General features: G+C 33.2%; 2 protein-coding genes across 2 annotated transcripts; one reads left to right on the top strand and one right to left on the bottom strand.

The window, feature by feature from the left end:
• The first annotated feature begins 104 nt into the window (after window positions 1-104).
• LOC120623691 (histone PARylation factor 1) lies at window positions 105-3347 on the top strand. Its single transcript, XM_039889863.1, has 5 exons — window positions 105-912; window positions 1688-1836; window positions 2015-2244; window positions 2441-2694; window positions 3211-3347. The coding sequence occupies exons 1-5, from the start codon at window positions 304-306 to the stop codon at window positions 3265-3267; spliced, it is 1299 nt and encodes a 432-aa protein (XP_039745797.1). The 5' UTR covers window positions 105-303; the 3' UTR covers window positions 3268-3347.
• Window positions 3348-3401: 54 nt separating this feature from the next.
• Window positions 3402-14960, bottom strand: LOC120623690 (DNA-(apurinic or apyrimidinic site) endonuclease). Its single transcript, XM_039889862.1, has 6 exons — window positions 14795-14960; window positions 11640-12465; window positions 11359-11526; window positions 10049-10615; window positions 7331-7511; window positions 3402-4029 (listed from the first exon to the last, which is right to left on the bottom strand). Exons 1-6 carry the CDS (start codon window positions 14819-14821, stop codon window positions 3888-3890), a joined length of 1911 nt encoding a protein of 636 aa, XP_039745796.1. The 5' UTR covers window positions 14822-14960; the 3' UTR covers window positions 3402-3887.
• Window positions 14961-15246: the final 286 nt, after the last annotated feature.

Genomic DNA, 15246 nt, shown 5'->3' with positions numbered 1-15246 from the left:
CTAAGATATGACCTATACTAACCAATACGCATGTACTTGAGCAATTTTCATCTATTTGTCTGTCGTCAATGGCATTTGAACCAATTTGATTACAGTACTTTGTTCAAGTTAAGTTCAGGCGTGAATGATTTGTAATAGGATTTAGTAAAATTAAATTATTAACAGATCTTTTACCTGTGGTCATAATCAACCGTCATTGACTGTCATAAATGCAGACAGCAGATATGTTGTGATGTTTTCATTCAAAACCTAAATTAATTTTCTTTATATCTATTTTCATTTTATATAATTTCCCTCGTTAACATGTCTGAGGAATGGAAGGCCTTCGTAAGTGACACTAGAACAGCCTGTAAATACGGGGCGGAATGTTATCAGAAAAATCCAGACCATCACAATCAGTATAAACACCCCCCACAACTCAAAGCCAAACTGAACCAACGAAAGAATAATCGTTTTAAGCCTTATAATAGGGAGAGGAAGCCCACTGATGGAACTAAGGCGAGACATAATGATGTTCAGGATATTGAAGTTGATTCAGAGGACAGCAAAGTTGATAAGGCGACACCAAGTACAGCTCAGATTGATGATGATTCAACAAACAAGTGTGCACAAGAAAGCACAGATGTTAAGATCCCTAAATATCTCGTTAAATCAGATAGTGTGACCTTTTATGACAAAGATACAGATGCTGATATCATTAAAGATTGTTTCTTAATGGAAATGCCAGAAGATTTTTTCCAGTTTTATAAATGCCTTCAGGAAGATACGGAAAATGTTGAGAAACTCTTGTCTAGTGTGAATTTACAGCTTATTGGTCCATATGAGCTATTTTTAGGTAAATTACCCAAATTGGAAGATAAAGACTTATATTTAATCCACTGGAGATTTTTCTTTGATCCTCCAGAGTTTCTGGTAAGTTATTATGAGGATTCACACATAGCCCAGCTTCGATTGTCTACAAGCTACAGCAATTACTGCTTTCTAAAGTTAAGTTCCCTAAGCTGAGATCATCAAAGCTCATGAGAACTCCGAATGGGCTTTCTTACTTAGTTAAACTCTTGAGCCAACTGGAAAGTGACTCTTAGACATACTCTGAGCAATAACTATCCTAATTTTTATCATTAAGATGAATGTTATTATTGGTAGCTTCTTTAACTAGTAGTATCGTAATACTCATAAATAGTTTTTTATAACCCAGCATAAAAGCGGAACAACTGGTATTATCCAGTTGCTGATTGGGGACAATTATAAATAAATGCCACTGTATAAATTAGTTTCAGGTAGTTCAGATCTTAGTCTTTACTTTTTAATATAAAAGGCACATCAAACCATTACTTGCCCACTACAGATCATGGGTCTCCCACAATGAGAAGCGGTTAGGGCTGTAGTCCACCACGCTGGTCCAGTGCGGATTCGTGAACTCACCTTTCAGAAAATTATGTAGAACTTGCTTGCAGGTATCCTCACGATGTTTTCCTTTAACATTGGAACCAGTGATATTTTTATTACAAAATGCACATAACTTAGGAAGGTTAGAAGTGTTTCTTGGGACTCAAACTTGGCCCCCTGAAAGCATAGTTGAGCTCCTGCCCAATGTGCTATCACAGCTTCAATATAATAATAAATAATATAAATAATTTTAAAATGGTAAATTTGATTTGAACCTACTTTTTCAATAATTTTTCAGGCAGTTTTAAAAAAAAAGGGGAAAAGTGAATTTCACATAGGCTACTATAGAGATGATCCACAAGAGAAGCCAGTGTTTCTTGCTAAAAATGACAGTTCTGCAAATTATACCATCACACCAGTTGCTGAAAATATTTTTGGAGCAGTTTAGTATGTATTTTTTATCCTTTCCAAAATAGATATGTAAGCTAACACAAATTAATGAATATAGTTACAATCATGCTTTATATTAATAATAGTAATATTTGATCTATATATTCACTGCATTATTTTAATAAAACTGTATTCTTTAATTATTGCAAAAGAAATTATGTAAGATATGTTTCAGTTGGTTTTTACAAAATGAAAAGAAAACTTCACCATTTGTTTCCATATCATGTCAGAAGTTAATGGATAAAGTTAAGAAATGGGCGGAGCAGCATAATTTCTCTATTGAAGAATATAACATGAAAAAAAGGATACAACAAATTGTTTGTCGGACCTTTAACAATGCAGGCATTGTTGTACCATATAACAAGAAAACCCAGCTTGGGTATAGAAAATTGGTTGAAAGCGATGGTAAGAATCAATTTTAAGGCTGAGCATTACATTACATGCTTATCAAATACGGTTGTTTTTCCTACCACTAAAAAAAGTTCAATCTGCTTTGTTTGTTGGCAAAACACATTTTGGAGTGTACCTAACCATAATTTTTATGATTTCCACAATAAATAACATTACTATGATAATTTTTTTTAAATTCAAATCTTTACAGCTGATATTAAAAAAATGTTCAAACAACTAAAAGAAGCTAAGTCCCATGCAGAAAAAGATAAAATCTTGTCAGAGTTACAGCCAGTTATCACATATGCAAGTATAGCGATGGATGAATGTGACTTTGGGACAGGCCTGGAAGTGGGCATTGCCTTATTCTGCTCCGGCCTGCCCGAGCTCCAAACCAGTGCCTTAAAAAATCTAGAAGTAGCTTATTCTCTACTGGGCAGAGAAGCTTTTAGTAAAATTATACAGGTAACTATAAAACTTTTAATAATGACTGTTTTACAAAAATTATATGAAAATCTTTTTTGGTTCTCTATTCACATTTAACTTATAGTAGTTTTTGTGATGGTGAACGAAAATTGGTTTGGTAAATGTGTTGTTAAAAGTCCTATGGATGGTCTTGTGTCCATTAATCACATGAAGTGGTTGACCACATCTCCCTCTTGTGAGATGTAAGATTTTGTACTTAATTTCAAGTGGTATTTTTTTAAATTTATAATTATAATTTAGGTAAAGTAATCTGTGTTGATTGTGTAGGGTTAGAAGCTACTGTGTACACATTTATCCTTGTCTTCTTCCAGAAAAAAAAAAGTGTTATATGTTGATACATTCCCCTCCTCTCTAGACCTCTGGGTGAAGGTTGTCCTGGACTCCTTACGCTTAGTCAATAATTTAAATTTTTAAACAAGGTTACAAGATTATCTGAGCGTATCTTTTTAAACATAACTTTGTAGTGGGTGTTATACATGTTTTGAATATTTACAGATGCATGTAAAATATCGTCGCAAGGGTCCAGATATGTCCGTGGTGGGAACCGATTGACTTATGAATGATTTCGTAAAAAAACAAAATTTTATTTATTTATTCCGATTTAACAAAAGATAATAAAAAACTTTTGCAGAATATAATTTGTTTTTATTTTCAATCATAAAACAAATTTTAACGAAAATGTTGTATTTTTATAATTAAGTGATCCATTAGGAATGTAATTGTACACTGTACCAAACAAAACAATTTTAACATAATTTATAAAAAATCAAGATGCATGTTGGACATTCAAATTCTCAAACAAAACAATACCTGCACTAACAAAAAAGCATTTGAATTGAAAGTCTCTTAAAAAATTAAGTAAAACTGCATTTTTTGGTTTTGAGACTTAATGAAATTTTCACCTATACCAAAATGTAATGTAATGTAATTGTATCAAAAAAAAATTAATTTCTATGTACTGTTGGGTGATTCTACAAGCAACTTAGTAGTCATCAATTGCTTGATAATGTGTTACCAAGTTAACATCAACATTAATATGATTAGATTCCATTGTAACTCTCGTAATCATTGTTTTCACTGCAGCCTGGTGAATATGGTTTGCTCAAAATATTGAGTGTTCTAAGCAGTGCTTCATTGTGCAAACAGTCCCTTATTGTATTGTAAGTAGTAGTTTATTCTTTAGGTTTATCAGCGCTACTTAGGCTGAGGAATAGCGATATAGGGCAGTGGTCGCTTCCATATACTTTATCTCTTATAACACTGTCGCATAACGCCGGCACCAACCTCTCTGATATTATGAAATAGTCAAGACGCCTGAAACAACGTATTTAGATTTCAGATTGATACATGAAAAAATAAATATTAGGAGCTAGAAGAAGACATTGACTATTGAGTCACGAAAATAGAGCAGCCGTTGTTCCTATCGCTTTTGTTGAAGTTTTCAACTATACTATATAACTCGTAGTGAGTACGCCAGTGCATAACGTTCTTGTGCATAACGTTCTTGCCCATAGGTCCGTCGAGGAAGTGTTTAGTGGGTACAAGGGCCAGACCACCACTCTATTTCTCCCAACCAGTGGCGTGCACTTCATACATGCACAAAAGCACTGACTGCCCTAAAAAAAATTGTATAACTCATAAATGCGAAGGATTTTTCCATTTTATGGCACCTTCCTTCTTTAGAAGATTGCGGGGATTTCAATGTTGATATCTTATTACATAATACTACTACGACTAGGTTGTTAAACTTATTTAAATGCTTTAATTTGAATAATGCTTTCGATGAACCTACTAGAATCACAGCAACTTCAGCATCTTGTTTAGATAATATTTTTTTTAACTGTGATATCTTAGGTAAATCGATATAAAACAATTTAAGGTCAGATCATTGTGGCCAACAAATAACTGTTGTTGGTACAAATAGAAATAAACATATTGTTAAGTACAGGCCGATAACTCAGAGTAAACTGACGCGATTTGAAGGTGAAATATCAGCCAAAATTCCTGCTCTCTTTTTTGAAAACTGTCATCCCGACAATCTTTATCGTACGCTTTTCAATGAAATAGAAAGTGCATTTAATAAAGTATTTACTTTTAAATACATAGATTCTAATAAAAAAATGAGGTTTAGTGATTGGGCGACAATAGGCATTTACAAAAGCAGGGATAAGTTGTATGAGCTATATGATGAAAAACAATACAATCAGACTCCAACCTTCCTTGAATATGTAAAAAGTTACTCCAAAACATTTAAAAATGTTTGTAGACAAGCTAAGTCGCTATACATTAAAGATCGGATAGTAAAATCTGAAAACAAAATACAAACAACCTGGAAAATTGTTAATAATGAATCTGGGAAAACTAAATCTCGAGACGGAAATTTTGAATTAATTATTAATAATAATATGGTAACTACTGATACAGAAGTTGCTAGTACTTTTGAAAACTTTTTTCAGAATGTTCCTATTTTGTTAACAGATTCACTAAATTCCTCACCTACTGCAGCTCAGAATTTATTAAGAGGCAACATTAATGAGTGCAAAGTTTTATTTCATTTCAAACATATAGATGCATCGGATATCAGTAAAAACTTCAAGTTATTAAAATTAAAGAAAACAGGTGATATATGGGGAATGTCGGTAAAGGTAATATCTCAAATTATTGACGTCATTGCTCCTCTTTTAGCCATAATTTTCAATGAATGTGTTGATTTAGGTACTTTCCCGAACCTAATGAAACATAGTAAACTCATTCCTCTATTTAAATCTGGTAATAAAAATGATATAAACAATTACAGACCTATCTCAATCTTACCAGCTCTTAGTAAGATATTTGAAAAAATTATATTAAATCAACTCTTATATCATTTTAATGTAAATAACTTACTACACCCTGAGCAGTATGGCTTCACTAAAGGTCGTAGCACAACGGACGCAGGCGCTAAACTTATAAACATGTTTATGATGCCTGGGAATGTTCACAGAACGCCATGGGTGTTTTTTGTGATCTATCTAAAGCTTTCGATTGTGTTGATCATAAAACCTTGCTTCTTAAGCTAAGCCACTATGGTATCCAAAACGTTGCACTAAATTTGGTTGCCTCTTATCTCAGCAATAGAACCCAAAGAGTTTGCATAAATGATGCAAAGTCTCAGGGTTCAAATACCTCAATGGGTGTCCCACAAGGCTCGATTTTGGGTCCTTTTCTATTTTTAGTGTATATAAATGATCTACCGTACCATGTCAGTGGAACATGCGACATTGTATTGTTTGCAGATGATACATCTCTAATTTTTAAGACTGATAGGAGTAAAGATAACTCTGACGAAGTAAACCGTGTTATGTCGCATGTGTCGCACTGGTTTACAGTTAACAACTTACTTTTAAATGCAAAAAAAACAAAGTGTGTCGAATTTATCTTACCAAATGTAAAGAAAATTGATAAAAATATAATGATAAATGGTGAATCACTAAAAATAGAGACTTCCACAGTTTTTCTGGGCGTGACCTTGGATAATAAGCTACAGTGGGGTGCCCATATAGATTCACTAGCGGGTAAACTAAGCTCGGCTGCCTACGCAGTCAGAAAAATTAGACAGATTACTGACGTTGAAATAGCTAGGCTAGTTTATTTTGCGTACTTTCATAGTGTTATGTCCTATGGAATCTTGTTATGGGGTAAAGCAGCTGATATCGAAACTATATTTATATTGCAGAAAAGAGCTGTACGGTCAATATATAAACTTAAATCACGCGAATCCCTCCGTGAGAAGTTTAAAGAAATAGGCATACTTACTGTAGCTTCACAATATATTTATAACAATATAGTATTTGTAAGACAACATATTAGTCTTTATACACAAAAAGTGGACATAAACAGTCGACTTACAAGAAATGGTCATAAATTAGTGTCATCTGCATATCGTCTGCGTAAGGTACAGGGATCATTTGTGGGATTGAGTATACGCTTTTATAATATGATTCCTAAGGTGATTTTGGACCTGCCAATGCACAAGTTTAAAGAATTTGTTAAAACACATTTATTAGAGCGAGGTTACTATACAATTGATGAATTTTTTTAATGACAAGGTTGCTTGGAAGCATCCGGCTCCGCTTTCAGCTCTCACAAGATAGAAAAATGAATGTTAAAATACAAAATGTAAATTGTTGATGTTGGAAAAGAGCAACTGCTGAGTTTCTTGCCGGCTTCTTCTCGGTAGAATCTGCCTTCCGAACCGGTGGTAGAATCACTACGAACAGACAGACTTGACGTTTCAAAAGTGCTTATATTAGGCCTACTTGAAATAAATGAATTTTGAATTTGAATTAGACATACACTAGTCAAAAACCTTGTGCACGCCACTGCTCTCTACGGCAAGGTATAGCTCGATGGATCGTTGGACTTCGCGGCCCAAGATGCTGGAAACACCGCAACGCTTTCATTTCTCGTAAGACAGAATAGTGATTGTAAAAATTCAAAATGCTGATGTTGAAAAAGAGCAAATTTTGAGATTCTTCTGTATAGATCCGCCTTTCGAAATTTTTCGCACTAATAAAAAACAGATTTCACCTCAAAACGGCAGCCATTTTGCAATAACTATAGAAATAGATCTCACCATCCCACATTTTTCGCTCGGCTGTTGGACATATTTGACCAGAATGTGTAAGCTCCAGTTTTGTCCGGGTAGAAATGGCGGTAGGTGTCTACGAAACCATCTCCAAGCAGCTCACTCATACCGGTCCGTTCCTCTTCAGTAAAACCGGCATTCTTTTTGTTGGTTTTCGGATTTGTCAAGTCTGCAATATTTAACGTTTGTGTGATTGTTTTTTGTGCAAGCTTTTTGTCGTGTTCGTGCCTTAAGCTTTAGGGCGCTGCCGTGAGATAAAAAGGCTTGGGGCTCGCGCGCTCTAGGACACTAACTATACTGTTTTTAGTTTTAAAATAGGTTTCTATTTGATTTTGTAAATCCATATGTATAAACTAGTAGGTTTTACAAAAAGCATGCAGCTTTTAAGCTCGTATTATAAATTTAAATAGCATATTAAACTTTCGGAACCGACACGATTAGGATCCGCATCTCTCCGGCAATCGCAGCCATTAAAAATTTATACATTCTATATTTCCTTCTGGTACCTAAAGGAATGAAACTATAAAATTTTAAGTCATTTCCGCATTCTTAATATTCATTATTGAAGTAATAATCAGACTGAACTCAAACAAAACTAATTCAATACCAGGTATCAAATAGGCAAGGTAGGTCCACCAAAAGAAAAGTCGACGTCCTACCCCAGTGGCCCAGTATGTACGTTTTAAGTAATTAAAATATTACTTGCTTCAAGCTGAAGATAAACATCGTGAGGCATGCTCGAGAGTTCTCCATAATGTTCTGTATGGAAAACTCCATACAGAACATTATGGTACTGGTATTAACTCAAAGGTATGTGGCGTCCACCAATCCGCATTAACCCCTTGTCATTGTGGGAGGAGACCCGTGCCCTATTGTGGATCGGTAATGGGTTGATATGATGATTATCAAGCTCCAGTTAATCATTTCAAACTCTTACTTGCGGCGGGTATCATTCAATCAATGTAAAATTAAACAATTTCTCCATCCCAAATTTTATCGAAATCTGTTCTGTGGTTTAGAAGAAAAAGCAGCAGACAAAGAAAATTACTTTGGTATTTATACTAGTACCGATTCAGTCTAACGATAATATCAGGTAATTAGTGAGAATAACTGAGGCCGCAACATTGTCGAAAATAGCTGTGGATACAATATGTATCAGGAAAATGAATTCTTAATCGGACACGGTAGTGTTAGCCAAGGTCGTGAACAGAAGATGACGCATTGAATACGTGGATCTTCCCATTCATCTAGCATAACTATAAGATTTTCAATCGTTTATAAAACAAGAGATACTTCATTACAAAATAACCGACAAGTGCTAGTCTGCCCTAGAAGATACCTCGGAAAGGGAATTTTTAAACAATGTTTGTTATACTAATTATTTGACTGATTTCAAAACAATGAACAGTATTACTAATTTATTTTCAGTGTAATACACACATATGTCAGAATTTGAGTCTTGCAAATTTTTTTTGTAATATAAAATTAAAAAACCAAGTACTTTGAAAAAAACTTATATGGACCTACAAATGAACTTGAAAACATTTTGATTTCTTTATTTTGTTTTTTTCTTTATTCAATCAAGTTGAACAAACAATATATTCAATGTATCCATCCATTCATCCATCTATACATTCCGAATCGATAGATTTAATTAGTCATCGGTGTAGGCAAACTGATAAAGAAATATCAATTTGTTTATATAATTTTGGTAACGGTACCCTAAAAATATGGACTTGATAAAGTCATCCATTGATTTTGATACACATATTTTAAAGAAGGCTGTAATCCGTTTTGTTGTTTCTCAAACTTATACATCATCAATCAATTACATGTACAAATATTTAGATGAAGGCAGGTGTTACTTTGCGGAATTCCATGATATACAATGAAAATTAAGCTTAATTTGCTATACTACACGAAAAGCAGGAGAATCTGGACGGTGTAATTTATAATTTCTTTAATCTTTATTCCACACCAAAGAGATCCTCGGCACTGTACTGGCTATGCACGTTTCGCTCCCACATCCTTGTTATCATCAGATGTTGAGTTTACAATGAATTAAGGCATTAAGGTAAGCGCTTCCCATCTTAGGCCTAGATCATCTTCCATCTAGTTATAGTGAAAAAAAATATATATATTATTTAGTAGCTGAACTCCGCGGTGAATAAGTCTATACACTTTTTTTTATTAAATTGTAATTACGGACGCGATCTAATTTTTAGAAAGTTTGATACGGCAAACTATACCTAGCTTAAGCTCATTGAAATTCAGTTTTTACAAATTGCGCGGGAACCAGATCTTTCAGGGGAAAATACAGGGTACAAACTATCTCTATTCGAAATTTTAGTTAATCCGTTCGGTACTTTTCGAGGAGTAACAAAAATACATACATCCTCACAAACTTTTACGTTTATAATATAAGTAGAACAAATAAATATTTTATGACAATTCACACATCGCCATCTAGCCCCAAAGTAAGCGAAGCTTGTGTTATGGGTACTAAGATAACTGATAGATACTCATGAATAATTATAATATACTGATAAAAAACCAGACGCCGAGAAATATTCATGTTCATTACACTAACATTTCCAAGTTGTGGGAATCGAACCGACAGCCTTAGAATGGATTCCGAAAGCAGGGTCACTGCACACTGCCCCAATCCGCTGCCAATAATTGCTATTAAGTATAAACGATACCTACCAATTTCTTTATGTGCCACGTTCATATCTCCGCATATTATAACAGGTTTCTTTTTGTCTAGCTCTTTTACATATTTCCGAAATTCTTCATTCCATTTCAGTCTCTTATCAAGTGTTACCAGTTTACGGCCCGCATTTGGCACATACGTGCATATAAGATAGAATTGTTCGTATTCTGCTGTGATGATTCGACCTTCGGTGTCAAGTTCTTCGTTTTGTAATCCATATTGTACATTCATGGCTAGTTTTGTCGTGTAGATGCTTACACCCGCGTAGCCATCTTTATCGCTGGCCAACCAATAAGCATGGTACCCTGGTACGTTCTTCACTTCGTCGGGCAACTTGTCTTGCGAACATTTCGTCTCTTGCAAGCACAGTATATTCGGCTTTTCATATTCCAGGAAATCCAATCCACCCTTTCCCATCCACGCCCTGATTCCGTCCACGTTCCAACAAGAAATTTTTAAATTCCATTCTTTATCTTGTGAATTTTTAGAGTTATTTTTGAAATCCATAGATTCATAGTCTGTAACACTTTTTGATACTTTCTTTTTACTATCTTCGGCGACTGAAAAGAAATAGGGTTATACCTTTTATGTTTGTAACTAGTTTTCCTATTTCGATCATTTCATTAGCAAAATGTTAGTATTAAAATTAAATTGAATTTGTTTTTTCTTTGGTATATAAGCCAGCAATTTTTTATTGATATGAAATGATCATTTATCTAAGCATTGCATTTTTTTAAAGCCAAATAAATTTATTTTTATTTATACTTAATAGATATTTTTCCAGCGATAGGCTTTTATGTATGTTTGTTGTACCATGCATTACACTTTAATACAGGATATAATATGGCCCCACACTTCATAATTTATAAAAATACATTGATCTAATTCTAGGCATTTTTTACAAATAATTTCTATTAACTGCAATATATTTAATATTTTGATTATTTTTAATCTTTCTATATATTATGTTTAGTTTGTCTAGTCCATATTGTAATTAAGAAAGATTGTTAAGAATTCATGAAAGTTAAAAATTTCAGGCAATTAATTATGTATACAATTTAAAATATTATATCACTTGAACCTTGTTAGTATAACTCTAGAGTACTCAAAAGTTAATAAGTGTATAAAGCATTACATAAACCCAATAAGACAATTCATTAAGAGGTAAATAATATAAATAACTAAACCAGCAATATTTTGGAAACTTTTTATTCATAATAATAAAGAAACACAATCATATTAATACGAAACAATTGTCAAAGTCATTGAAATGAAATTATTTGAATTTAACAGAACTAGTTACCCTTCTCGTCGGCCTTTCGCCGACGTTTCGTTGTAGGTTCGCCTGTGTCTTGCACTTCCTCTGTGTTTGCAGACTTGTCTGCTGCCTTCTTTTGTCCTCGCTTGCCTTTAACAGGTTTTGCTTCAGGAAGACTATCTTCGTCGTCGTCCTCTTCTTCTTTTGACTCATCTAAAAACAATTCAAATTTTAATACTGCTTTTTGAACAACATTGATCGAACACATTTACTAGTTTTAGACTCACTCAATATGTCAAAACAATAACAATGAAATAGTTTTATACCTTTTCCCTTCTCTTCTTTCTTAACACCTTTCCTTTTTTTGTTTGCAGGGGCTTCCTCTTTCATATCTTCATCATCTTCTTCTTCTAGCACCTCTTTAGGCACAATTTTCTTTGGTGGATTTTTACGGCCTTTCTTTTTTGGCTCTTCAGGTTTTTCTTCTTCCTCATCCTTGATTTCTGCTAAGTCTTCGCTGTCGTTTTCTTCTTCTTTCTCAGGTGCTGATTTTGTTGGAGCCTTTTTTCTACTTTTGGGTGCAGTTGAAACAATAGTTTCTTCTTCTTCAGGATTTTCCTCACTCTCTGGTTCTGGCTTTGCTTGAGGTTTTCGCCCCCTGCCTCTGCCTTTCGGTTTTTCATCGACTGCCTCCTCTTTATCAGCTGTCTCTACTTCTTGTTTAGCATTTTTTCTTCCTCTACCAGACTCTTTAGACTTTTCTGCTGGTTCCTTTTTAGTTGCCTTCTTACGACCCTTTGTAGGAGCCTTTTCTTCGGAATGGCCGTTAGATTCGGTTTCGTCTACCTCATCAGCCGGAGATGCGGTACCATCCTCAGTAGAGTCACCATTTAGAGATATAACTTCATCTGCAACCAGTTCATCATTTGCAACCGGGTCAACATTCTTCTTTCTGCCTTTCTTAGTAGCTGGAATTTCATCTTTATCTTCATTGTAATTGACAATATTTTTTCCCCGTTTGTTTTTCTTCTCTGTGACCACAATCTTCTCATCGACTGATTCTGTGTCCTGTTCTGGCTCAGGTATGGTTTTAGCTTTGCCTCTGCCCTTTTTGGGTGCATCACTTTCGGATACTTTTACATCAGCTGTTTTCTGTAATGAAAAAAGGTGCAGAAGATGATAATTTTTATTTAAATGAAAGTATTTCCTATATCTATGTAATAATAATTTGTTAACATGATCCTGCCTAAAGCACCAAGTATTTGACCACCCTACACAATATATTTCTTACTTGTATTATTATGTTTTTGATAATGTTAACACTTTTTATAGTAAAACATATACAACATATCAGAAAAATTAAGACAGATTTTTTTATATTTTCATTTTTAGAAACAAGACCCGTAAGAAAAAATGGACTAGATAAAGTTGACAAATTCTGTTAATACTTTTCTTTCACTTGCTACCAGCCATGCCATGATCCCCTAAATGTCGAAAATTTTTCCTAAAAAATTTACAAGCCAAACAGGCATGTAACTTTTTCATCAAAGATATTAATCACTAGCTTTAAACTAATGTTATAGTTTTGGCCCAGTGAAGAGTTAGTAGTATGATTTCAATTTTCCCTTAAACCTGCGTTAAAAATGTATGATATCTGCTTATTAAGAGCCTATTTTTGCTTTACATTAGATATAATTATTTGAATTTCACTTGACTTCAAATTCATACTCATCTTCTGGTCCAGTATGGTTTATTCTATCAAACCTAGTATTTCTTAAGGAAAGCCTAATAAATGTTTGAATCTGTTTCTGTGGAATACATAATATAACACAAAAAAAACATTAATATTGCATAAGAATGTATATGGGCAAAATAAATAGTGAAAAGTATGTTTTTACTGTATTATTTAATCTAAACTTTAAGGTAATACCGATTATAAAACCCATAACAAAAGCACAGAATAATGCTCAGATACTTTCCATAAAAATAAATATTGTTACAACCATGGCAATTTCAGTGTGATCCTAACATTACACATAAACATCAATTCTCTAGGAAAAAACAATGCAAGAAACTTTCAATATTAACAGTTTAGTAAAAAAATATTGTGCTGACTTTAGAATGTAGTGAATTTTTTACTTAAAGATAAACCCTTAAATTGGTATGCATAGTGTTACACACAATTCATTGTTTCAATGTTAACTTTTGGCTTATGGAAAGCAAACATTGAGATTTGAAAATACAATATAAATTACTTTTCTTAGTTTTATGCAACACACACAAATCTGTAAATCATAAAAATCTATAAAAATTCTTCCAGACAACACTTGGTGAAAGCCAATTGAGAATGCTAGCAGTAGCAAAATGGATACTTTTTTTATAATAATTCATAAACATAGGTTACTGCGGAAATAAGAGGTTTATTTTCAAGAATTACATTTTGATATTTAAAATAAACTTAAAATTCCTGTTCAGTTATTTCAAAATTTTAAGTATATGTTTTTTTTATGATAAAATTTAGAATTTGTATCTTGTTTAGACTAAATAATAACAATTTTTCCTGTATAATTTTTTTACCCATTTGGTTATTGAAAAAAGATGGGAACCGCTCTTTTATAATTGTAAATAGAAAGCCATAGTTTTCATATACCTAACATCCCCATAACATTTCATATGCAATATGAATATTATATGAAATACATTCATTTTTTAATGTTTATATACTGTTGATAAATTATTAATGACCAAATCACAGCTTTCTAGGTATAGTTGTTTGTTCAAGGCTGTGATGAGACATACAAAACATTTTTTATGGATACAAAATATGTCCAACTCCATCCAAATGTTACAAAAATATCTCACACATATTACCATTACAAAAGAAAGTTAAATTACTGTGAACCTGTATCTGAATCTAGTACTTGGCCTAAACTTTCATAATTATTATCATCTACAGTATTATGAAAACTCAACATGGCAACAACTGATGTTATTGATTAATGCTGCTCTATTAATAACTCAATCGAATTTCGATTCAATGATTTCAGAATTCACATAAGGTTAATTTTGCTCTGAATTCCAATAATCCAGATGTGATGCTTTGTAAATTAGCAACATAATTAATGGTAAACCTGAGAATTTGAAGTTAGTTACCCATTTCTAAAGAAATGATGATTTGAAAATTAACAACCATTTCGTTTAAGATGTAGAAAACAAAGATTCCATTTTACAAATATCGTGGTCGAAAAAGCACGCGGTTTTTACGCTCATAAAAGCAAAAACCATGCACGATATTAGGATTAAAAAAAACTGCCACTAAATTAAGACGCATTTGGGGAAAACTTACAGTCCATTTTGTATTAAAATTAACTGACAAAATAAGCATTTACAAGCAATACTTGTCGATAGCGAAAACCAGTTTGTTAGATTATCCAACTCAACACATACCTACCGTTTATTTGAATGATATCATTATAAATACCTTAGCTTTCGCTGTACGTGGCGCCATTTTCACTTTTATTTGAACAAATAACACTAACTAACAATTTGTTACAAATAAAATAGCCGGCAATCGCGACTTAGCGCGTCTTCCAAAAGGGGTGGCGAACTAATTTCCGGTAAAAATGACAATGACAGCCAACGCTACGAATGGCGCCAATTTCTTGATACATAAATCCTGAATGTTGCCCTACTTATCCTGCCAAAGACAATATTTTTCCTCGTTTGCCGTCGAATGCAAAGTTATTAATTATGATGTAGGTACTGGGTAGAAGGTCAGTTCAGCAGTTTCCTCACTTTTTCGTTTCAAAATTAGCCATTATTAGCGTTTTGAAAGGTAGTAACTACTGATAATAATTATATTTGTATAGTTATAAAATAAAGGGGCCTTGCGTTGAAGTATATTATGAGCAAAAAATAAAAGAAGAATCACGG

This window comes from Pararge aegeria, chromosome 5, assembly GCF_905163445.1.
Source record: "Pararge aegeria chromosome 5, ilParAegt1.1, whole genome shotgun sequence".
NCBI lineage: Eukaryota > Metazoa > Arthropoda > Insecta > Lepidoptera > Nymphalidae > Pararge > Pararge aegeria.
The sequence above is the reverse complement of the archived record's forward strand: the minus strand, read 5'-3'. Positions and strand labels throughout refer to the sequence as shown.

What these genes read in the sequence shown, in the direction of transcription:
- LOC120623691 (XM_039889863.1), top strand. Translation starts at nt 304, where the DNA reads ATGTCTGAGGAATGGAAGGCCTTCGTAAGTGACACTAGAACAGCCTGT. An exon ending in TTGATCCTCCAGAGTTTCTG is followed by an intron (nt 913 to 1,687) that starts GTAAGTTATTAT and finishes ATAATTTTTCAG; the next exon opens with GCAGTTTTAAAAAAAAAGGG. An exon ending in AATATTTTTGGAGCAGTTTA is followed by an intron (nt 1,837 to 2,014) that starts GTATGTATTTTT and finishes GATATGTTTCAG; the next exon opens with TTGGTTTTTACAAAATGAAA.
- LOC120623690 (XM_039889862.1), bottom strand. Translation starts at nt 14,821, where the DNA reads ATGGCGCCACGTACAGCGAAAGCTAAG. An exon ending in CACGTACAGCGAAAGCTAAG is followed by an intron (nt 12,466 to 14,794) that starts GTATTTATAATG and finishes TTTTCATTACAG; the next exon opens with AAAACAGCTGATGTAAAAGT. An exon ending in CGTGGCACATAAAGAAATTG is followed by an intron (nt 7,512 to 10,048) that starts GTAGGTATCGTT and finishes TAAATATTGCAG; the next exon opens with ACTTGACAAATCCGAAAACC.